Here is a 25,058-nt window from a genome sequence, read left to right on the forward strand (position 1 = left end):
GTAATGTGTTTGGAATTGTATGCATAACTTCTCTTGGATTGTGACCTGACCAAGATCCCAACAGACCGCTCTCAAGTGAGGACACCTCATGTCACCTCATCTTTTCCACTTACTTGAGAGAGGTCAAACTATTTTTTTTTTTGTGCCCAGTAGTACACTTGTGTGAGAACTTTCTTTTAGTCCTCATTATTTATTCATAAAATGGTGCCAATATGTCTGTCTTTATAAACTGAGAGGCTTCAGCTCCATTGGTTTGAAATCAGATGGGATCCTCCTGCAAGGTTCTTAGTAGTTTCTGTCTGAAACGCACAGACTTTCCTTTTAATTTGCATTTATCCAGATGTAACAGGGAAAGCTGCACTGTTTCCTTATTCTGTACTGTGAATGAAAGAGATGAATAAAGAAAAGAGCTTAACTTTCTGCACTTGTCTGTGAGAGTTAATGGTTGAATCCTGTGATGAAGTCAAGTTTTCTTCATGCTGTTATTTATGAATTTATGTGCTTGGGTGCCAGATGAGGGGCAGTGGTGGCCCTCAGGAACCGGCCCCGTAATCAGAAGGTTGCCGGTTCGAATCCCGAGCCACCAAGGTGCCACTGAGCAAAGCACTGTCCCCACACACTGCTCCCTGGGCGCCTGTCATGGCTGCCCACTGCTCACTCAGGGTGATGGGTTAAATGCAGAGTGTGTGTGCACTGTGTGCTGTGCTGCTGTGTATCACATGTGACAATCACTTCACTTTCAGACGAGTAAAATCCTTCATTGTTGGATTTGTGTTTAAGGATACAACACAGCACAGGTCCACGAGTGCTCTAATATTTTCATTTATCTTTTGAAAGGAGTTTAATTATATAATCATTTTTCCCTTAATACCCAAATTGCCTCTTTATGCTTTTCAGAAATCACCCACCCCACAAATATAGGGGAAAAAAAAAACACCACCAATAATCTTCGTTCTCCATTTTTATGTGTTGTTATTTACAAAATCACAGTTTAATAAATAGTCTGTAAAAATGTGTACAAAAGGGTTTTCTCTTTACATGTCCTACATGGATCACTTTGACGAACTTTGTCAATATTGACTTTTTACAATCTGGTTCTGCAGAATTAAGGCCTCTTGATTTTGGCATCAGAACAATCTTGTCAGTCAAAACATTTTTGAAGCAGTGTCCAAACCGTTGCCACCCTGTTCACAGTTTAACTAGGAAAAAAAATCTAGATAAATTATAAAGGAAAAGAACTAAACCATGAGACATGCAGGGGTGAATGCTGTCATGCTCAGATGCCGGCACCAGGCCACATTCAGAAGTGCTCTGCCGTCTGTGGTCTTAGGAGTGGAGACGGCCTCCTGTCCTGCGACACTGTGACTCTTGCAGTAGTGAATGTGGTGCTGAGCCAATCATATTGATCGAAAAATTGGCACCAAACTGTAAGACCAGAGGGTTGAGTGCTTTAAATCTCTATAATAATGTCATACTTCAGCAGTTCTGTTTAAGTCGTCATTAAACTATTAAGCAAAATGTATACGCTTTAGGATATATAGAACGTTTAAGCGTGTGCAAAATGATCAACATAGCTTCCGAAATGACATTTTGCTTCTCAATGAAACACTTTGCAGTCAATGTGCTCTGAGATGCAAAATATCAAATATCAAGTACAAAAAAAAAAAAAAAAAATGCTGCATTTGATTTTGCTGCTAACTTTGGTGATTGTTGCCATTTCGACCAGTTAAGCACATACATGTAATTTTTTTAAATTAATAATGAAATAATAACTGCAGATAGTATATTAATGGCTTAGGAAGCTAATGTTAAGTGTGACCACATTCCATGTTCACAGTTAGCCATCTCAGTCTTTGCTTCTTAATTTTTGACATCCGTCATCATAGTCATGACAACAACGGGGTGAAGTCCGTTTTTTGGGTGTCGGGCTGACAAAGAAAAACAGCGGTTTGAGTTACGACGTGACACTAAGACAGCAACGGTAGCCTGCAATTTGCTACGGCAGCACCATCATGACCCAGTATCCATGTCCTGTCATTATTGCTTGTTCATATTAGGTGTTCAGTGTTCACATCTCTGTCAGCAGAAGTGAAGATCTCCTCAAGAAATGTCACAAATTACTGTGATTTCCTTCTTCTGGAAAGACGGTTTGGCTGTTCAAAAATGAACAAAAGTTAACAAAAAAACAACAACAAAAAAAGACATAATTTGATCTTTGCTGGTGTTTGCTGGACGGAGCAGGTCACATGACTTCTTTGGGGCGAGAGAACGAGCTGAAGGAGAACCAAGACTCCAGCTGGTGAGATTCTGTATACTGTCGGTGTTTGCTTGTGTCAGACAAGTGAAAGCACATCTTGGAGACTGTTGGACAAACAAACATACACAATGCACACACACACACACACACACACACACACAGGCACTCTGCAAATGCAAGTTAGGCTCTTGATCAACTCAGAGCTAGGCGTTTTTCACGGTTGGCACAAATTACTCAGAACACATTGCTTCTTATTTAACACTAAAAAAAGATAATACATCATTTACTGCAGTAACCTTTTCACTTAATCCTATCCAAGAAATTGACATCAGTCCATTCCTCCTCTAACTGCTACTTGTGACTATACTGTATGAATGTGACACCTGACCTTAAAAGCTCTCTTTAACATTTCTCGGCAGTCCCTGCTTAGCTGGGGACTCCTGTGGTAGTAAGATGGGTTAAGCTCTTGCTCTCTGGGGCAATGGGGCACTTGATCCTTCTTGGTGTGCATGAAAGCAGCAGATGTAGGCCTACTGGTCTGGGGCGTGATGAGTCGGAACGAGAAGTGCACGAGAGAATAGCGATCTGACGGCCATGGCTCAGAGGCGGCCCTGCAGCATGCTGCCGATGGGCGGCTCCAGCCCGGGGGCCTGCTGAAGGCGGGGCTGGCCCATGCCGGGGCTCTGCAGCCGCTGAAGCTCCAGGATGCTGTCGATGGCACTCTGGAGGTGCTCGCTAAGTGCACTGTCTTCTTGGAGTGAGGGAAGTCCAGGAGGAGGAGGAAGCTGAATGGCAGTCGGCGAGGGAGATGAACTCTGACCCTCCGTAATGGGGGATTCAAGCCGCTGCTGTTTGAAATTTGGGCTACATGGATCCAGAAGAGGCAGCCCCAGACTAGGGACTGGAATTTCAGGTTTATTAAGAGTGCTTGGAGGGTACTCCTCCCAGTGTGGGCTCACTGCTGTCCTTGTTTCTGAGGCTCTGTGGTCCGGTTCCTGAAGCTCCTGCTCCTGGCTCGGGCCTGAAGTCTGTGGCCCATTTGTGTTCTCCACAGGACCAGTCTCATCGTGACAGGTCCCAGGGGGTCCCTGACACATGTCATTTCTCGATGCCTCCCGTCCATTGACCAGCTCCCCACTGTGATGCCTCTTGTATCCAGGGGAGACGTTGTGCGTGGTCTCACAGGCTGAGTTGCGCACCACCTTGCGGGACCCTGACTCTTGCTTAATTGTGAGCCGCAGTGCCCCCCGGCTGCTGGAACAGTAGGTCTTCAGTCCGGGTGGCCGGTCTGAGTGCATGGCCCATGCTGGTGGTGATGACGGGCTGCCCGAGCGCCCACAGTGATCTGGAGCAGATGAGGCCTGGTTGTGAGGAAAGGTCTTCCTCAGGGATGTCAGGAACCCTTCTGTTCACACACCAAAATGAAAGAACAATGACATTTTTACAGTAACGTTAGTGAGTGAGAGGAGCGTGGAACAGTAGCGACTGCTTAAGTATGTGGGGGAGACCTGGATCTCTCCGTGCTCTCCGGCGCTCCTCTCCCAGGGCAAACCTCTCCGACTGCAGGAACAGTCTCTCCAGCATCACCATTTCAGCAGAAGGGCTAACTTGCTGTCGGGGGACACCCAAACAGGCCATGAGCATTTTTCATCTTTTTTTATTTAAACGCATGGGACTGTTAATGAAGGGGAAACATTTGTGTGTTACCTGAGCTTCTCCCAGCAGCAGCTGCCTGTATTTGTTCTGCATGTCCTTTGTTCGACTCAAGAGCAGCCCGGATACGGCTTGAAACTGCTCATCAACTGCGGGATGGTTGCAAATGACCTCATTAAAGCATAAACTGTCCATGAAAAGTCTGCATAGTTTCAATAAAATAGGACAATTGCATCATCTTGTAGCGCGTGCAAAATTCAGACAAGACATTCGTCGTGTCAGGAAGAAAATAATGACCTGACAGGCTTCCTGGGACGTACCTGAAGCAAAATCCTCCAGGCCAGGAAGTTTCCCGGCACATGTGTGGTATGGCAACAGACGGCGCACCACGTCCTCTAACGTCACAAATGGTGAATGGGACTGTGGGTTCAGAACTGCAGCATGGTCCGAACACAACTGCTGCAGGATTCTACAACACACAAAATGTAATGATTTAATAATTATTAACAGGATCATTTATACCTTTACAAATGAATTATATATAATCACAAACATCACTGATATGAACGAGCATTCAGGCATCACTGTTGAGTCAAGACTCAGTGTTGCCAGATTGGGCAGGTACATTACAAAATGATTAAATGCATTTTTTAATCAGAATTCTGTACACAACACCCCATAATGACAATGTGAAAGAAGTTTACTTAACGTTTTGGCAAATTTATTAAAAAAAGAGAAACCACATGTACATAAGTATTCACACCCTTTGCTCAATACTTTGTCGATGCACCTTTGGCAGCAATTACAGCCTCAAGCCTTTTTGAATATGATGCACAAGCTTAGCACACCTATCCTTGGCCAGTTTGGTCCATTTCTCTTTGCAGCACCTCTTAAGCCCTATTTGATGGGACGCATTGGTGCGCAGCCATTTTAATATCTCTCCAGAGATGTTCAGTCACATTCAAATCGGGGCTCTGGCTAGGCCACTCAAGGACAGAGTTGTCCTAAACTCACAGAGTTGTCCTGAAACCACTTCTTTGATATCTTGTGTGCTTAGGAATGTTGTTCTTTTGAAAGATGAATCGTTCAAGAGTGCTCTGGAGCAAGTTTTCATCCAGGATGTCTCTGTACATTGCTGCAGTCATCTTTCCCTCTATCCTGACTAGTCTCCCAGTTCCAGCAGCTGAAAAACATGATGCTGCCACCACCATGCTTCACTAGGGATGGTATTGGCCTGGTGATGAGCGGTGCCTGGTTTCCTCCAAACGTGATGCCTTGCAGTAACACCAAAAAGCGCTAAGTTTAAGTGACCAACAAGCTCTAGGAAGAGTCCTGGTGGTTTTGAAATTCTTCCACTTACGGATAATGGAGGTTGCTGTGCTCATTGGGACCATCAAAGCAGCATAATTTTTTCTGTAACCTTCCCCAGATTTGTGACTCGAGACAATCATATCTTGGAGGTCTACAGACAATTCCTTTGACTTTATGCTTGGTTTGTGCTCATAAACTGTCAACTGTGGGACCTTATATAGACGTTGTGTCCCTTTCCAAAAGAGGTCAAATCACAGCTGGATTCCAATGAAGCTGCAGAAACATCTCAAGGATGATCAGGGGAACCAGGAGGCACCTGAGCTCAATTTTGAGATTCATGGCAAAGGCTGTGAATACTTCTGTACATGTGTTTTCTCTCTCTTTTTTAAAATAGGTTTTTAATAATTTTTTTTTTTGGGGGGGGGGGGGATTTTGAGGAAAAAAATCATTTTATCCATGTTGGAATAAAGCTGCAACATAATAAAATGTTGAAAAAGTGATGCTCTGTGAATACGTTCCAGATGCACTGTATCACAGATTTTACATTCTCATTCATACATATCAACATGCTACATATCATTTTCTTAAAACACTAATCAGGTAGTTGTCAGGTTTGTGTGTGTTTGTATATTTGTACAATGTAATCCAAAGAAATAAGGAAAGTGGCAACATATCATCAGGGATTCTTTTACAATGAAAGTAAAAGTGAAAGTGATTTGTTGTTATTGTGTTATTACGACGCACAGCTAGCACAGAACACAGTGCACACAGCAAAATGTGTCCTCTGCATTTAACCCATCATACTTAGTGAGCAGTGGGCAGCCATGAAAGGCACCAATATCAAGAATGAGTTGAGAGGTAGAACAAGGAGGATAGCAGCCTACAGAAATTGTCGAGGCATTCGCAGAAATGACGTCATCAACACCAGTCATCATCAACCACAATATTTGGCACTGACAGGATGTCGTGTAACCTTATAAGGACATAACTTAACTTATAAGGACATAACAGGCTGACTTCCAGATGTGACCGTCTGAGCTGCCGTTCTCTGAACGGTGAAGCAGAATGGCCAAGGCGCTCTTTACTCATATCACTCATATCATCATTTCTAGACACTGCAGGACCACTAGGGCTAGGGGAACTCATAGTACTGTTAAATAAATTAATGTCAGGGGACCTTTAACATGCAAGACTGAGAAAATAATCCCACATCAAATTTTATAGGTCCACTAACACAACATTTAGCCTGAGCAGAAACCTGTGAAGCTACTGGCGTCGATACAGTCATAACGTTGGTGTATCTCCAGGCAATAGGGTGATGGCGGTTATCAAGGTCTATATTTACCTGTGCCGACCTGTGACAGTATGTTGTTCTTCTCTCTCCACTGTCTTCCCAAATGCAATCTGGTGTGGAAAAGGTGGGGTGTGATATTATAGTGGTTTTCTCACAATCTCAAATCAACAATCAACAACAATCCAGCAAAAAAGAGAGAATAAACGCAGGGGGGTTGGCTCTCACCTGCCCTTTAGACTCCACATGTGCTTTTGCTTGCAGACTGTGCCCTGGATTACTTTGAATTGGATGGGCATGGTGTTCAGGGCTAAACATTTTAGTGCTGGTGGCCACCGCAGGGACCAGAGTTCCTGTTGGGAAAGAAAGTTAGAAGATAGAAATGCTGTCATTGTGTTAGAAACTACGATACATTATAGAAACTACGATACTTTACAGAGACCTCAGTGGTCTCAAGTCGTTTAGTCCCTTTATAACGATGATGCACAGACTAATGGGTGGAATTGAGTACACACAGGATATTACAACTGTGAAAGAAACAGTGAAATAAACAAATCAACTTACTGCTGGGCTGGGGGTGTTGCTCTACAGGAGTTCTACACTCCACACTAAAGCCTGCTGAAGCTCCGGGGACAGATATTAGCTGCTGCTGTGGAGCCATTGTCCCACTGACCAGCAGGGGCAACGGGCTGCCACACACTCCACTTACAGGAGGAGCCTGGGGACTCACACTTCCAGCAGACCCACAAACTGTGGCACCCATGGAATGTTCACTAAGGAAATCAGACGTGGGTGGATTCAGAGATGTTTGGCCAATAGGAGGTGACGAGAGAACATTGCTGTGCTCTGTAACACAATGCACTGCGGCAGTCGTTGCAGCGGCCTCAGGTGCTGATGAGGGATATTCCACCAGATCCGCTAATGGAGAGGATGCAGAGGGTGCTTCCGCTTTCTTATCCGGAGGGGACAAGGAGCCGACCACTCGGACAGGCAGAGAGGACGTCTGCGTTTCGGCTGAAGGACCCGAAGGCTTAAGTGCTTGCTGTGAGGCAAAGAAGAGGCAACGTTTCATTAAAAATCCAATGCGTAGGCTGAGGTGCCCCCCAGGGCGTGGTCAGGCAATCATAGCGTCAAATTATGACCGCAAACTTTGACCTAAATATTCATTAAAATAATAAATAATTCAAAAAAAAATTTCACGCCCCTAAAATTGACAACCGACAGGCCTAAGAAATATATATTTAAGCAAAACAATTCAGGCACCAGATTGGCATTTAATTCAACTACACATCTGTAAACGAATAAATCTGTAAAATATTGGTCTTGGAAGATCACAGTTAAGGACGATGTTTGTGGACATTTATTGACAGTACCCAGACACAAATGCACTTCGTTTTACCTGTTGCAAATGTTGCATGAAGATTTGGTTCTGGGCTGTGGGAGTTTGTCCTCCCTCGACTACGGGCTGTCTTTCTGGCTGATGCACAAGGTGGCTGGGTAATAATGGAGCATGTGGCTCCACTGAGCGCGAGGAGTCTGGAAGTGGCTGCAACAGGGTCACGACAGGAGGAGTGGTGTGAGGCTGCAGGTCTGCTGCTGCGGGGGACTGCAGAGAGTTTGGCACAACCGGACGCCTACTCTGCTGCGAGGGAGAGAGATTCGAGGAGTATATTGGTTTCTCTCAGAGGGAGTCCAGGTCAGAAAGACATTTTTTCAGATTCAGACTCACCTGGGTGTGCTGGACGTGCTCCTCTGTGGTTCTCTCCTCTGGGAAAGTCCTCTCAGGCAGCAGCAGGACGGAGCCTTGGGGTAGACTGAGCTGCTGCGTGTCCCTCTGGGCCTGGGAAGTGAAAGGCAGTCTCTGCACCATCGAAGGGCCATTGACGATGGAGATGGAGGTCATGTCTTGGGTGAGCATGCCAGAACTATTGATAAGGGTGATATGATTGCCCAGTGCAGGACCATGAAGCACTGTGGCACCATGCTGCCCCTGCCCCTGCGGGGCATATGCTCCTGCCAGCTGCGCTGGCATCTGGAAGACAGCAGGGGGCGCCGACTGCAGCTGCAAGGGTCCGGAGAGGACAGCACCTTGTCTGAGAGCCAACTGCCCCGTCGGGGTGGTGAACACGGGACTGAAGTTGAGCTGCTGCTGAGGCACTGTTAGGATTTGCGAAGCGTCGACCAGATGCCCCGTTGCGGGTGTCCTCCCTTGTATTGTCGAGGGACCCTGAGGGCTAGGCTGGGTAAGGAGTTGCCGAGGTGGACCGGTCGTCTGGGCGGGAAGAAGGAGCTGGTTCTGGTTCTGAAAGAGTCCGTGTGGCTGGATGACGATGGAACCTGCCTGGTTGACCAGCTGCAGGCTTACTTGTTTTGGCAGACTGGAAGCTGCCTGCGACTGGACAGGAGGCGACGTCAGCAAGATGTTGGGAGACGTTGTCCCAGGTATGAAGGTAAGGCCAGGGGCTTGTTTCTGTCCTGTGACTGGCTTGGGACTGATCTGCACCAAGCGGGGCTGTATGCTGACAGGCAACTTGGGCTGAATGTGCAGGGGTCCTCTCTGCAGCAGGATGCCGGGAGCAGCGGTCGTGGTTGGAGCCAGCACGTGGTGTCCGGTGATACTGGGCACAGCCTTCTGGATGAGCATGCCAGAGCCGTGGACTGGGCTGAGGGAGAAGGACGTTTCAGGAGAAGGGGCCGGAAAGACGTTGCCAGGTAGAAGTCCCATGAGGTGGGACGCGGCTGGCTTTAGGGAGGGGCAGCCGGGCCCTACTGCTAACAAAGAGGGCTGTGGAGGCTCCACAGCTGCCTGGGTGTCCCTGGGCAAAGAAGCAGTTGGACCTGTGATGGTCAGAGGTTTTGACAGGAAGGGGGTTGCTGGCGAGGGTATTAAGGAGCCGGGTGGATAGAGCGAAATGGTAGGGTCTGGTTGGGCAAGTCCTGCCTCAAGAGCCAGAGTTTGTTCAGTGATGTCTGCCTCTTCGAGGCTCTGGCGAAGGATGTCACAGGCCTCCTCCTGCTCCTCATCTTCGTCTTCCTCGCAAACGGCACCCAGCAGATCTCCCTGGACACCGCCCGGCCCGGTTTCCGGTCCTGCCTCTGGAGACTCCAACAGTGCCTCCTCCAGAAAAGAAAGATCCACGCAGCCAGCGGCTGGAGGGTCCTGGCAGCCCGGGTCATCCGCCAGCAGAGAGACGGGGCTCTGAAAGAGAGCAGAAGCAAGTGAGCGCGAGATCACCCCCGGACCACAAACAAGCTTCTCCATGTAGACGAGCACTCCGGCACGCCTCAGTGGTGAACCTGTACTGCTTTCTTCAAGGTTATGAACACACAAAAAAAAAAGTTATTACAGGTGTGAGGGGGCGGGGAAAAGAGTTCTCCATGGCAACGCTGCCAGACTGAGGCTGAGTTGGCATCCTTGGAGACGGCGCCCCAGACTTACCGGGGCATCTGTGAAGAGTGAAGGGTCCCCAGAGGAGGAACTAATGAGCAGGTCTTCATTCTGCAGCTGCTGGGACAGAGGGGGAGAGGGATTCCTTAATTGAGGAGAGGTAGTCAAGGGGCTTTTAACATACACACCCCAAAATCTGTTCTGCTACACCTCCGGTACAGGCATATATCACATCTCTACACTCGCATCTCTGGCTTTAAAAATCCCAGTTCAGGCATTGTGACATTAAGTACCTCACTGGTGCCATGAAGGAAGTCATTTAGTGCTTGTGGGTCACTGTAAAAGAGCAAAAAGCAGGGGATTGATCGAGTGGAATCTGGAATTTTTAAAAAAACATTTAAATAATAAAAGAAACAAAAAAGTCGGGTCAACTCACCACAAAACGTCAAGTAAACAAGTGCCATCTTCATCTTCCATGTCAACTAAAGGTGAGAAAACAGGGTGAATAGCCACCAAACCTCAGGTTTTAAGTTATCAGGTCATGTGTAGTTCAATCGTTTCTACTTTCTTTGGGGCCAATCACTGCAATTCCATGAGCAGGACAGACTGGATCTATGCATACATATCAAGGGAAGCTGTACAATACCTCATATGTCTGAGGGGCCATGCAGAGCAGACGGGTGGAGCTCTCGTGGCGGCCTCATGGGAAGTGCAGTACAGATTTCAGGGGCTGGCTGGGGACTGACTCCCCTGACTGAGGGAGGCCGAAGTCTGAAGCAGGTCTCCCCTCAGTTGGGTCATCACTCGTCCCAGGGTTTACAATGAGGCAAAAGCCTGAGGAAACAAACAGCTCCTAAAGTCTTGACACATTCACATTAATAAAGTATTTATTATATTCATGTATTACCAGTTAGGACAGCTAGGACCTACAGATCAATATTGTCACTGTACTGTTGCATTTATTTTGGTATATTGTAGAATTTAGACACACACATCTGACCTTAAGAAAGGTTTTACATTTTCACCAAAATGATGTAACATTGCACTGGGATTTTTTCATTGTGTAAATGAAGCTTTGCATCCAGTATGTACATGTTAGTATTAGTGATATGCATAACCATGTAAACACTGGAATTTTGTCATTTTAAATGTAATATAAGATTGTGTGAATTATCAAAGTTTTGGTTAGGTCGCAAATAATCTAACAACTGTACTAAGATGATCCTTTATTAGTCCCACAAGTGGGAAATTTACATTGGCACGGCAGGAAGTGGAGAGTTCAAGATAAGAGCAGCAAAAGACAATAGCACAGACACTATGTTGACTGAATAATATAAAGGTTCACAATACAAATAAGCAAATAAATAGTCATAGAATAGCAAAACAAAACAGTGAACGTGAGTTGTAAAAATAAAAAATATGTCAGTATATACAGTACAGGACAAATGTTTGGACACACTTTCTCATTCGATGTGTTTTCTTTATTTTCATGTCCATTTACGTTGGTAGATTCTCACTGAAGGCATCAAAACTATGAATGAACACATGTGGAGTTCTGTACTTAACAAAAAGTGGAGACCTGAACAAAAAGTCACCGGACCTGAACCCAATCCAGATGGTTTGGGGTGAGCTGGACCGCAGAGTGAAGGCAAAGGGGCCAACAAGTGCTAAACACCTCTGGGAACTCAAGACTGTTGGAAAACCATTTCAGGTGACGACCTCTTAAAGCTCATCGAGAGAATGCCAAGAGTGTGCAAAGCAGTAATCAGAGCAAAGGGTGGTGCCTTCAGTGAGAATCTACAAATGTAAATGGTCATGAAAATAAAGAAAACACATTGCATGACATGGAGTGTCCAAACCTTTGGCCTGTCCTGTACATAAAATCTATATTTGTAAGATTTTACATATGTACAGAGTGGGTAGTAGCCTAGTGGGTAAAGCACTCACCTATAAACCAAAAGGGTTTATAAAATGGGCAGTAGTGGGTAAGGAAGCGGACCCATAATCAGAAGGTTGTGGGTTCGAATCCTGATCTGCCAAGGTGCCACTGAGCAAAGCACCGTCCACACACACTGCTCCCCGGGCGCCTGTCATGGCAGCTCACTGCTCACCAAGGGTGATGGTTGAAAGCAGAGGACACGTTTCGTTGCGTCACCGTGTGCCGTGCTGCAGTGTTTCAGAAGACCCAGGTTCAAACCCCACTTACTACCACTGTGTCCCTGAGCAAGACACTTCACCCTTTTCTACTTTCAGCCGTACATGCAGGTGCTTGTGCATCTTAAGGAACCCATCAGCAGCCCAGGCTTGCGTCATAATTCATCACAGACACCCCGACATTTGACAACACAGACACGTGGGCAAGGACACAGCCACCGTCTCCCATAATGCAACGTTCGCCCCAAGCTGTCCCGTACTCGATTCGGGGCGACGCGTTTCGCGAACACTTGTCTAAATGCTTGTACACGCCGCGCAGCGACGTGGGTCTCGACTTCTGAACTGTGCGGAGGTGAAGAGTCGGGTCGCCCTTCCTCTCTTGGTCTGTGGCGGAACGCGCATTAATTGCGCCCCGGCTAATTAACGCACGAAAACGTCTCCTTCCCGGTTCATTTGGGGAGGAGGAGGAGGAGGAGGAGGATGGCAGGGAACACAACGTCCGAACCGGGTACCTGTGCGTCTCGGGTGTCTGGGGGTTCGGTGGTGACGCCGCCATCGCCGGGCTCTTCCTCCTTTATGTCTGATCCGCGGCGAGCTCCTTCGGATCAAATCGGTCCGGCCGCTGTTGTTGTTTTTTTTTTTTTTTTTTTGGGGTGCCGGGGGGGGGGGGGGGGGGGGGGGGGGGTTGCGCCCCGATAATGAGTAACCTACATAAGACGCTGGGGAGGGGGGGGGGCTGGGGGTCTCGCGTCAAAACGCAGCGGCGACGGATGCTGCGGCCGCGGCGGCTTTTTCTGTCGAGGAGGGGATCAGAGGGCACGAGCAACAAAGGTGGCGGTTCGGGGCGAGAGGGACGGGGTGGGGGGGGGGGCAGAGCCCCATAAATACACCATCAATATTGAACGCTGCCCCCCTCCCTCCCCGCCGCGCCAGCTGCCGCCGGCGTCCCGGTCCTCGCCGCCTTCCGGAGAACCATTCCGCCGCACAACTTCACCGGGGAGAGCGCGGGGGAGAGGGAGAAAAGACGGGGAACTCACCGCTTCTTTGTGGTTTATTGTCCTGTCAGGCGGGCCTCTGCGCCATCGATTCTCACTCAGAAGCCTTTTCAGATGCTAAGGAAGGAAGGGAGGGGGGATCGGGGTGGGTGAGGAGCGAGAGGGAGGGAGGGAGGGAGGGGGGCGGCACAAAGGTAGAAAACGGGGGAGACGTGGAGGAGACGACGAGGTGACGTGAAGGAGAAGGAAGGGATGCGCGCCGCGCCGCTCCAGCCTTCCAGGAGCGTCGGGAAGAGCCGCAGTCCGCGCCGCATGCAGAAGACAATGGAGCTGGAGCTGAAGCTGGAGCTGGAGCGTCCCTCAACACCTCGCCGCAAATCTCCATCACGTCTTCGTATAAGACGCACACACATGATACATACATCGGATCTATATTTAATAACACTTCGGGGTTGTTGTTTTTTTTTTTTTTTTCAGGTTTGCGCACAAATGCACTTGACCTTTCGAATGCACGCCAAACAGAAACAATTCAAACGTAAAGAGCGCATTCTTACCCTCAGAAAATGGGTGGGTAGTTGTTGGGTCTGATGTGTACCCTAAACTGCAGTTCAGGATTTGAACCCCACGACCGCTGGGCCACCCCTGCCGTAAATGGTACATATATGTGTCCTTCCACGAAGGACACTGCCACGGTAGAGTATCTGTAAAGGTACGATAACATGCTTTTCGAAGCCAGCTTTATGCATATTTAATAAAAAAGTGAAAAATTATAAGCATGTATTTAGAGACACGTCAACACTTACCAGTGTTTATCAGTTTATACTGTGTCAATTTTACATATTAAATTTTACAGTGAATGAATGTTATTATATTGAATACACCTTTAATGTATTAAGGTTGCTATTAATAGGAATTAATATTACATATACTGTATTTGTCCAATCTGTGATGGACAAATATGTTTTTTGAAGCACAAAAAGTGTCAAAGACAGTAAAAGTGAAGACCACAGTAACAGAGATCTTGTATGGGACATGTATGGGTCAGTTTCCCTATAGTTCTAGATTAAAAGTGAAATGCAATGATTTTTGTCTAGAACAAGGCTTAATCCTTAAATGCTTTTGGTGTGCATTTGAAAAACCCATCCTACATCTGCCAAAAATAATTGTTGTGGCTGCCACTCGCCCGCCGAGCCACCAGGGGGTGCCAGGGTGATCTCGACTTTGACTACATACCCAGGACAACAGTATAAAAGGGGAAGGAAGAACAAGAACAAGTGCGAACTCATTCGTCAATATATTTAATGTTTGCAGTAAGCCATTGCTTAAATAATCTGACACATGGCATGAATACCTTCAACAGCGTTCTGTTGCATAGGCACCAACGTGTATGTAGATCCTGCGTGTTTTGACATGGGACCTCTGATATTCCAAAGACGATTGAAATTTGAGAATTTGAATCAAATCGTGAGTCATATTCTTCAAAGTTTTCAAATAAAATTGAACATTGAAATTCAGTCATTTTCAGCCTCTGTCGACTTTACTCCATCCCATAATGCATCCAGCTGCCATTTCTTCCCAAGGAAAAACTATTTGCATTACTTTTCCCCATGTGTAGGTGCTTGCTGCTGCATACAGTTGAGGCCAAAATTATTAGACCCCTAGGAATTATGGAACATTTTCCTAAATCTCGTTGCAATGTTACCAGCATTGATGAAACTTGACTTAATCAAACACTCACCAATGTCATTTAGTAGCTTTTGGTACATTTTGTAATATACAGAACAGGCCAAAAGTTTGGACACACCTTCTCATTCAATGTGTTTTCTTAATTTTCATGACTATTTACACATGTGCAGTTATGTACTTAACAAAAAAAGGTGAAATAATTGAAAACATGTTTTATATTCTAGTTTCTTCTAAATAGCCACCCTTTTCTCTGATTACTGCTTTGCACACTCTTGGCATTCTCTCGATGAGCTTCAAGAGGTCGTCACCTGAAATGCTTTTCCAACAGTCTTGAAGGAGTTCCCAGAGGTGTTTAGCACTTGTTGGCCCCTTTGCCTTCACTCTGCGGTCCAGCTCACCCCAAACCATCTCGACTGGGTTCTGTGGAGGCCAGGTCTCCACTTTTTGTTAAGTTAGTGGTGTGGTGGGTTAAGTTTGTTAGTGTGGAGCAGAGGATGTCTGTGGCACAGTTAGGGTCCTGAATAGAGAGGATGCCTAGGGGGGAAAGCTCAGAGGAAACAACAGAAGACAGTCGAGTATGGGACAGGGTGCGGAGATTGCGGCAAAAATGTGTTGAGTGTGAGGTGGGTGTGGTGTGTGCCAGTGGGGATAATCTGAAATGAAATAAAAGAGTGATTGGATACATGTAGATGAATGAAAGATGTGTTGGCCGTGGAGCAGTTGCGTGTAAGTACGAGATGTAGTTGCTTTCCAGCTCTGTGTGTTGCTGGTTTGCTGAGAAGTTGGATGCTGAGATGAAATTTTGGAAATCAGCTGTTTGTGGCTTGAGGAGGTCGAGGTTGAAGTCTCCCAGTAGCACAAGGGACAGTTCCTCATCTATAATGATGGAGAAAGTTGTGTCTAGTTCCTCTACAAAGTTCCCCAGCGGACCTGGAGGATGATATACAGTAACTATGGACATTTTTAATAAGTGAAGTGAAGTGATTGTCACATGTGGATGTGTAATAGTTACTGCATGGAATTCAAAACTGGTAGTTTGAGTAGAAGAAACGGGAGTAAATCTATACAATAGTGGCATTTAAACTGGCAAACTTCAGGTTAGAAACTGTTCATTATTTTAACCCCTATTCTGCCATCATCTTTCTGCCAGGTAACATCAGATTGAAGTGGTTTTAATAGAGTGCTTTGTGTAGAGAGTGTTTATACTCCTTTTTACACTGAGGACCATATGGGTAAAAGAATAGCAGTCAGAGCAACTGCAGCCTGCAGTTAAAAGTCAGTAAAATTTCATATAAGCACAATGGCTACAACTTTAGATGTTTTATTGCTTAATGAAAAATCTAAGAAGAAGATCTGGAATAAACCTGGTTGTGACTTTGAGTAGAGAAATGTTGATCAGCATTTTGTAGTGTTCCAGTTTGGTATTTGCTGAGATGTATGCCGCATCCTCTTTGAACGTCATGGAGACTACACCAGGGAAGGTGAAACCCGTCCACATCATGACTTTACTGGAGGCCACGTGGTTCTTGATTTCTTGATTGGCCCATATGAATGTGTAAAAATAATTTACATGATTACATACAGTGAAGTAGGTACATTTATCATTCTAATTTCCATAAAGACATTTAAGTTCACATGCCACATATAGTATCAGTCAACACACCTTCTCATTTAATGTTTTTTTTCTTCTTTATTCTTCTTATTCTCTAAATTGTAACTTAATACATCCAAACATTAGAATTATGTAGAAAACAAAAATAGAGTTACAAAAAACTGGAATATATATTACATTTTAGATTCACCACTTTTTGCTTTGATGACAGCTTTGCACACTTGGCATTCTCTCAATCAGCCTCATGAGGTTGTCACCTAAAATGGTTGTCAGTTAACAATTGTGCCTTGTCAAGAGTTTATTCTGAGCCAGGTGGGGTTGGTACAAAGGACTAGACAGGGAATAGCAATATTTGACTAGTGTTCTAATCCAGAAAGAGAAATGACAGAACATATCTTCAACGTGCAGTGGCAAAGAATATCAAACACTATGATGGTCCCAACAGTGTCACATTCCGAATATTTCCCAGGTCTATTTCAGTTGTGTTTTGGCCATTGAACTGTTATCTGTTTCATTGTTCATTTAACATTTTGTGCAACTGTGCCTCATATATTTTGTTAAGCGTATATTAAGTAAACATATAAACTTATATCTGATGCGATTTGCTATGATTTATAATTTCAGAAATGGTTAAAGGCTGTGATGATAGGTGATGAACTGAGTGCTCCAGATGGAAAACGTTTAAGTTATATATAAAGAAAGAATATAAAGCAACTGATTTGTTCTCATAATCAAGACATTGAATGTAAATAATTTTCACATTATAACATTTTATTCATAAAATTCAAAATGTATAGAATGTATACATTATTAAAAAGTCTAAATTTTAAAGAAAAACCACACAAATATACAATAAACAATCATGACATGAAACTTGGGATAGTCTTTGGTGCCCAACGCGCCCTCATGTCCGCTGGAGGAGGCAGGTGGAGCGGGAGGAAGATGCCCGGAACATGCCCGGCCCGGGGCAGGGGGCTCCGCGTCAATCTTGCTCTTCTTCTTCTTCGGCCTCTTCTTAAACTGTTCAAACACACCATGTAAGAAATAAAAGCATTAAAAACAGAATAAAAACGCATTTCAGCGGTTACACCGCATACTAGTTCAGCGGGGTTTGTGTGTTAGACGCCCACAAAACTAGAACTTAATACCAACCATTTTACTCGAACAGAGCCCCATGTTTACAACTGGAAACGAGAAAGCTGAAATATCTATCCAAAGTGAAGAACGTTTGGAGATCGCTGATCTGTGGCCCTCTTTACGCAGTAAAACCCAGAAAAGTGCCTGGTTTTTGTTTGAATTTAAATTGATCACTAACATGCTGCTTTAGTTCTGTCAGTAATGTCATGTATTCTGAACTTAGATAATAGGAACAATTTTTTTAACGTTTTGAGCATACTCACATCCGAATACAGATCATTGGCAGACTTAAAAATAATAATCACAAAAAAGCTAAGATTTGACAGTAAACCACAATACCCCCTTTAACCACCAGAAGATATAGACCACAGTAGATAATAATATTACCGCCATAAGTAATATTTACGTTGGGGAAATAACAACTTGTTATGAATAAACTTCATCACACACAGGAGAGAATTAAGCGGGGTGTGTATGCCTGTAGTACATTTATTCACATGTAAGGTAGTAGCTAAAATACACCACGAGGTGGTGCTGGCAGCAAGAGTAACTATGATTTAGGAGAGTGGCTGACTGACAGGGGACCGGCTGGCCAGGGCTCATTGGGGTAAGAGGCAGAGATCATGGTGAGCCCAACCTCATTGTGGTTCCCGCTGGGACACACGACCATAAGCCTCAGGTCGTGGCCAATAGGGCAGGCAAAGCAACGTCTCTCCCCATCCCCTTGACCCCTGTGCCTTCATTACGTGGGACTGTTCCTAAAAGAGATAAATAGTAATTAAAAGTTAATACAAATGTTCTTAACAGAGTCACAATGGAGATAAATCAATCAACCAATCAATCACAAATGATTAGATATCAATTTAAAAAAAAAATCATTAATGAATGAAGAATCTGGTTCACACTGGTTCTGTCACCTTGGAAATGGAAGAAAAACAGCCCCCAACAGCTTCCTGTCTGGTTTGTTGTCCCTGAAAAGAAATATATTTCTGTAATTATACCAATAGTTTTACTACTAAGACAGTGAAATGATAACTTAGTGTTTGTAGTCTTGGGCAGCTCCTGCAGGTTGTGTTCTATACACCCTTTGAAGAATCTGCAGGGATGAAGCAGAATCAAAGTCAAGCAATAGGATCTGGGCAGACAGGGACAACACGTAGAACACCAGCAGTGCAGCAGGGGGAGAAAATGGCAGAAATGCACATCAAGAGCAGTCATGCTGAAAACAAACAAATCCATGCTGAACAGTTCTGAGCCATTTGTCCCCCTCAGGGTGTCACAGGATGATGGTCCTGGTGGTGTCCTGGTCCGTGATGTTACGGTGAAGGCAGCAAGATGTCATTTCTTCAGCAGGGGGATCCTGAGATGCTTTAGGCCTCTTGGAGAAGACCATCTCAGGAGGAGGGATTCTCTGGCGTGCTGATTAAAATATGTGCCTAAATGAACATTTTATAAAAGTTTTAAAAAATTAACTTTTGAAAAATTCAGTCAGACTAATAAATCCTACACAGCTTACACGGCCTCACGGGTTAAATATCCGCTGCCTCCCACGGTACCTGACTGCCTGGTCCTCGCACGCCGGCTCCTCTGTGGCGTCCACTCCGGGTGGAGCTGCAGGTCCGGGTGGAGAGAAGGCGCCCGACGCGCCCTCATGTCCGCAGGTGGAGCGGGAGGAACATTCCCGGCCCGGGGCAGGGTGTTCCGCGTCGATCCTGCTTTTCTTCTTCTTCTTTTTCTTCGGCCTCTTCTCAAACACACCATGTAAGAAATAAAAGCATTAAAAGCAGAATAAAAACGCATTTCAGCGTTTACACCACATACTAGTTCGGCGGGGTTTGTGTGTTAGACGCCCACAAAACTAGAACTTAATACAAACCAGTTTACTCGAACAGAGCCCCATGTTCATAGCTGGAAAGGTTTGATGGAGAGAGCTGAAATATCTATCCAAAGTGAAGAAAGCTTGGAGATCACTGATCTGTGGCCCTCTTTACACAATAAAGCCCAGAAAAGTGCCTGGTTTTTGTTTGAATTTAAATTGATATAAAAGCAGGAAAGTGTCTGACCGACAGGGGACCAGCTGATCAGGCCTCATAGGGGTAAGAGGCAGAGCTCATGAACCTCATCGTTGTTCCCGCTGGGACACACGACCATAAGCCTCAGTTCGTGGCCAATAGGGCAGGCAAGACAACGTCTCTCCCCTTTCTCTCGAGCAGGGAGCTACCCGACCCAAGTTTGTATTGGAATACCGGCCAGGACCGTCCTGTTGGCTTATCAGATCGGGCGGCAGGTGGGTTAGACAGTGGGCCCATACCTGCACGGCGAAGCAATGTCCCCTCAGTGCTGCAGGTTGTCATCACTTCAGCAGGGGGGATCCTGAGGTGCTCTGGGAAAATGAAAATGAAAAGATGAAAACTAAAACATATTAATTGTTTAAAATGCAGCTCACATGCACTTCTCAAAAACAGTACTACCTTTGCACGTAGAAGAGCAGGTAGGATTTCTTTGCTCTTTTCTGCAGAATCTCCTGTTCACTCAGTCTGCTGGCATAGCTGTCATTTAGGCAGAGCCAGCCATCAGCAGACCCTTCGATGATGTCACTGATGTAGTGACCTGTGAAGGAATGAGCGATCTGTTAGTTCCTGGGATTATATCCAGCTTGCGCCACACCCATGTTTGTCTGAGCCCAATTTACCAAACATTCTGCCCAAATGTGACACCACGCTGGTGAGCTCATATATGGCACCTCCATCCTGAGACTGAGAGCTGTTGGAACAGAAGGGGAATTCAGATGAAATGTCAAAGCTGATTTCATTTTAGGACTATATGGAGCATGCTGTGTTGTTAAGGATCTTTACTGCATAATGTAACCTTATATGTTACATTACATTACGTTACATTGCACTGTCTTTTTGCACACTGTGAATCTCCAAAGCTTCGCAATCTCGTCTCTGTGTACTTGTATATAGTGAGATGACAATAAAGTGGACTTTGACTGGATATACAGGGTTGTGTATATAGAGCTCTGAAAAAAACATTAAATTGCCTATACATAATAAATCTCGTTCTGAACAAAATGAACACTTGCTACCCTTAAAAAATGTATACAAACAACGGCTATGATTTAATTTTTTCAGTGCATCCATACACTGTAAAAAGTGAACACTGGCTAAACTTAAAAGAAATTAATAAATCACCCCTAATATTTTAGCACTGACGTGATGTAAATAAACAGGTTACAGTGGGTTTGATTGGTTAATTTACATTACATCGATGCTAAAATATTAAGGGTGACAGATTTATTAATTTCTTTTAAGTTTAGCCAGCGTTCACTTTTTCCAGTGTGGGAGCCATTTATTGTTAATTTTGTGTAGCAATCCAGTAGAATTTTGTGTCAAATGTGACCAGTGGTACAAATATTGTGAGCTGTTACTTTTGTCAATAACTGTATTACATACACATAATCTTTAAATTATTGTATATGGGTGGTAGTAGTCTAGTGGATAACACACTCGCCTATAAACCAGAAGACCCGGGTTCAAATCCCACTTACTACCATTGTGTCCCTGAGCAAGACACTTAACCCTAAGTTGCTCCAGGGTGACTGTCCCTGTAACTACTGATTGTTAGTCGGTCTGGATAAGGGTGTCTGATAAATGTTGTAAATGTAAATGTCATAATTATGAACGAACCACTGCTGCTGTGCTGTTTCTCCACAGGAAAGGGTGAGTTCAGTCGGAATGGCCATATGGTTGCTCAGTTTCGTCATACGGCCATTTATGAACTTAAATCTTTTCAGGATGAGCACCAGCACGCTGTGAAAGAAAACATACAGTCAGCAAGGGTTTTCATTCTTGTGGTAATCCCAAAGAAGGATTTTAACAGCAACAATTAGATCATTTACAACAACTACATTCTCCGAAAGAAATTCAGCATTTTGCTTACGCTGGGAAGATTTGGGGAGAGGGGAGAGATGGCTGTGACTGCAGGAAACACTCACCGAGGCAGTGCACTGAGCTGCAGGGTGACTGAGGCCTGTTCACCTGGACAGCATCCGCACCTGTACTCCAGATCTGCAGCCTGTGTCACAGAGAGAAAGACAGTTTCACCTCACAGTGTCCCACTGCCTGTCTAGCAAAAATGTAGTGCTGCATTCTGAAAGAGTCTCTGTAACCTTAAAGAACAGATCCAAGCTGTTCTGCAGCGTGCCCTCTGGGGTCAGATCCAGGGAAAGATGGTTATAATCTTCTGTCCTGGTGCTCCGGTGTCCACAACTGTAAAAACAGATGAACTTCTTCACAAACACCCCCGTCTGTTCTACATGCAGCAGGTAGAAGAAAATCCCAACTAGGCTGGGAGCTCTCACCTCTTGCAGGTGCGAATAGAGTCCACCATGAACTCAAAGTTGGCCACTGGACACCGGTAGGACTCCCTGCTAAACATTAGTGCCTCTCCCTCTGATTTCATTTGGGACAGGCACATCATCAGGAACTCGTGAGCATCCTGTGAATGAGAAAAGTCAATTATGAACCTGAAATTCTTCCTGATTCTGTCCATCCAACTGACCAGTCTTCACCTAAAGCCCACTGCTCCACCTAATCTGCTATTATGGAGGTTAATGCAGACTTTTTATACTGCAGACCATCTGAGTGTTCCATACCTGATCCATCCCCTCTGAGAAATCTGGTAAACAGCTAAATGCCCATTGCTCCATCTCCTTCAGAATACCCTTCTTGATCTTATTGCTGTTGTTCCTTGACAGATGCAGTTGGGCAAGACTCCTGCAGAGAAGTAAACAGTGTCAGAACCGAACCAGTTCAAATTCAGAACAAATGCTGGTGGAGGGTGGAAATTTGAAAGGTCACCGAGTCTGGCAATGGTGGACCTTCTCCAATACCTCAGAAGGCTGAAGGATGTGTGGCTGTCCTCAGACTTCTCCTCAGGCTCAGCAGACTCTTGTGTCACGAGGTCGCTGCAAACTGAGCTGAGACTGAGCAAACTCTGCAGGATGGCGTTCATGAAGCAAGAGTTGCCCAGATTGCAGAAACTGTAGAGCAAAGACATTCAGAAGTCAGCAGACCGTCAGTCCAGCAATACAAGTTTGAAAGACTGTATTTGTACAGATACGGTGAATGCTCACCCAAGGTTCTCCATTTCAATCAAGGGGATGGAGGCCGTGGCAACCAGACAGCTCTCCCTGGAGAAGACCAGCTCAGGAGGAGGGATGCTCAAGGCCTCACACGACTTCTTGAGCCGGCGGAATGCAGCACGGCTGTGAACAGTAAAGCAGGGTAAGACGTAATAGAAATTTAAAAACAGATGTTCTACTGATAGCAACTGCTGCTCACCTATCCAGAGACACTCTGGAAGACTCCAGTCTCAGGTACGTCTCTGTGAACAAATTAAGAGCGGTGAGTGTAAAGTACGGGAGCCTGAAGGGTGAATTAAATGTAAAATCTGTTAAAGCAGAAACCTATGATGAAAGACAGTGCAGCATCACCTGGATCTGGATCTGTTTTCCTGTACAGAATAAAAAAAAAGTACAAATTGAAGTGTTTTTGTCATATTGGCATTAAAGCTGCGCCATTTACTGATTTCTTTTCCTCATTACCAGACATCACCACAGACATGGTGTATCTGAAAAGGTTCCAGTAAATCTACATTCTTCATAAGCCTCTAAAATATGTGCCTAAATGAACATTTTATAAAAGGGTTTAAAAATGCACTTTTGAAAAATTCACTCAGTTCTCTGACTAATAAATCCTACACGGCCTACACGGCCTCACGGGTTAAACAGCCGCCGCCTCCCACGGTACCTGACTGCCTGGTCCTCGCACGCCGGCTCCTCTGTGGCCTCCACGCCGGGTGGAGCTGCAGGTCCGGGTGGAGAGAAGGCGCCGGGTGGAGCTGCAGGTCCGGGTGGAGAGAAGGCGCCGGGTGGAGCTGCGCCCTCATGTCCGCTGGAGGAGCGGGAGGAACATGCCCGGCCCGGGGCAGGGGGCTCCGCGTCGATCCTGCTCTTCTTCTTCTTCTTCTTCTTCTTCTTGTTCTCCTTCTTCGGCCTCTTCTTAAACTGTTCAAACACACCATGTAAGAAATAAAAGCATTAAAAGCAGAATAAAAACGCATTTCAGCGGTTACACCGCATACTAGTTCGGCGGGGTTTGTGTGTTAGACGCCCACAAAACTAGAACTTAATACAAACCAGTTTACTCGAACAGAGCCCCATGTTCATAGCTGGAAATATTCGACGGAGAAAGCTGAAATATCTATCCAAAGTGAAGAACGTTTGGAGATCGCTGATCTGTGGCCCTCGTTGCTAAACGCAGCAGAAAAGTGTTTTTGTTTGAATTTAAATTGACGTAAAAGTAGGTCACGTGTTACTGTCACTAACTGTCAGGCAAGATTGAATATTTACTTTAGATACAAGGAAAAACTTTTTTTAAACTCACATCCGAAAACAGATAATTTTTTTATTATTAATATAAGTAAATATATTTGAAAAAAAAATAATCGCAAAAAAATAAATATTTGACAATAAAACACAATACGTCCTTTAACCAGCACAAGATATAGACCGCCATAGGTAATAATGGTATTTATGTTGGGGAAATAACAACTTGTACTGAATAAGCTTCATCACACACAGGAGAGAATTAAGGGGGGTGTATATACATGTAGTACATTTATTCACATGTAAGGTAGTAGCTAAAATACACCACAAGATGGCGCTAGTGGTGAGAATAACTATGATTTAGGAGGCGCTGGACACTCAGATGGTGATCGAATCAATGACCTTTGTAAACACAACAATCAGGGTACGGTTGAATGAGGTCATGCTGACACCCCAGCCTGTTAATGCAGATGCCAGCTTGGAGAAGGGTGAAAGCGTGGCCCCGGCCCGGAGAATCCCTGTGAGACTGTGGCGGCCAAGATGGAGCCAGAGCAAAGCCTGGAGCATATTTTTGCTCATTTATTGACTCTTCCATTTTAATACACGTTAGTTCTGTAGTCATTTCTGGGTAATTCGCCACATTACTAGTCCTTTTTTAATTTTTTATACATGAATTAAACATGTAAACTTCAATCCAAAATCCAATATCTTGTGGAATAAACAATATTGTTTCAAATATTCAAGTACAATTACTTTTCTTATACAAAATTATAAAATAAAAAAATCTAAATAAGTAAAATAATAAACACAAGGGGGGGATGAGACTGGTACAATAGGAGCGTTAAAATTTCACAATTTGCTCAATATACAAATTTACAAGCTCTGTTGCACTACATTGTTTACGTGGTTTGCACTCTCCACCATGTGCCCTTACTTGTATATAGTGTTTTAAATTGTATATATTATGCTTATTTTTATACCTTTGAATGTAATGTTATTGTTGTATTTAATGTTACTGTTTGTATTTTAATGTTACTTGTATGCACCATGGGTCTGAGAGTAACGCAATTTCAATTCTCTGTATGTTCTGTACATGTGGCAGAATTGACAATAAGGTTGATTCCAGGAATCTCAAGAACTTTGGAATGAATAAACCTAGAACAGTGAACATTGTTCAGGGGAA

The 25,058-nt window shown here is 44.8% G+C and overlaps 2 protein-coding genes across 4 annotated transcripts; both read right to left on the minus strand.

The window, feature by feature from the left end:
• Positions 1-1,681: 1,681 nt before the first annotated feature.
• LOC114791854 (BRD4-interacting chromatin-remodeling complex-associated protein) lies at positions 1,682-13,328 on the minus strand. Of its 3 annotated transcripts, none has more exons than XM_028982367.1 (14): positions 13,092-13,328; positions 10,547-10,734; positions 10,337-10,382; positions 10,194-10,236; positions 9,952-10,017; positions 8,242-9,711; positions 7,912-8,151; positions 7,077-7,554; positions 6,741-6,865; positions 6,567-6,625; positions 4,231-4,379; positions 3,965-4,059; positions 3,766-3,868; positions 1,682-3,662 (listed from the first exon to the last, which is right to left on the minus strand). In XM_028982367.1, exons 3-14 carry the CDS (start codon positions 10,375-10,377, stop codon positions 2,857-2,859), a joined length of 3,675 nt encoding a protein of 1,224 aa, XP_028838200.1. In that variant the 5' UTR covers positions 10,378-10,382; positions 10,547-10,734; positions 13,092-13,328; the 3' UTR covers positions 1,682-2,856. The 3 variants fall into 3 exon arrangements, with proteins under 3 accessions (XP_028838200.1, XP_028838182.1, XP_028838190.1); XM_028982349.1 differs by having other exon boundaries at positions 7,912-8,154; XM_028982357.1 differs by lacking the exon at positions 13,092-13,328 and adding an exon at positions 12,567-12,650 and having other exon boundaries at positions 7,912-8,154.
• Positions 13,329-17,097: 3,769 nt separating this feature from the next.
• Positions 17,098-23,710, minus strand: LOC114796381 (ubiquitin carboxyl-terminal hydrolase 37-like). Its single transcript, XM_028990275.1, has 18 exons — positions 23,687-23,710; positions 23,298-23,554; positions 22,982-23,001; positions 22,830-22,872; positions 22,622-22,753; positions 22,379-22,528; positions 22,142-22,262; positions 21,848-21,984; positions 21,656-21,755; positions 21,482-21,561; positions 21,174-21,296; positions 20,177-20,247; positions 19,956-20,094; positions 19,796-19,867; positions 19,041-19,228; positions 18,402-18,920; positions 18,122-18,242; positions 17,098-17,367 (listed from the first exon to the last, which is right to left on the minus strand). Exons 1-14 carry the CDS (start codon positions 23,708-23,710, stop codon positions 19,843-19,845), a joined length of 1,422 nt encoding a protein of 473 aa, XP_028846108.1. The 3' UTR covers positions 17,098-17,367; positions 18,122-18,242; positions 18,402-18,920; positions 19,041-19,228; positions 19,796-19,842.
• Positions 23,711-25,058: the final 1,348 nt, after the last annotated feature.

Source organism: Denticeps clupeoides, chromosome 1 (genome assembly GCF_900700375.1).
Source record: "Denticeps clupeoides chromosome 1, fDenClu1.1, whole genome shotgun sequence".
Lineage (NCBI taxonomy): Eukaryota > Metazoa > Chordata > Actinopteri > Clupeiformes > Denticipitidae > Denticeps > Denticeps clupeoides.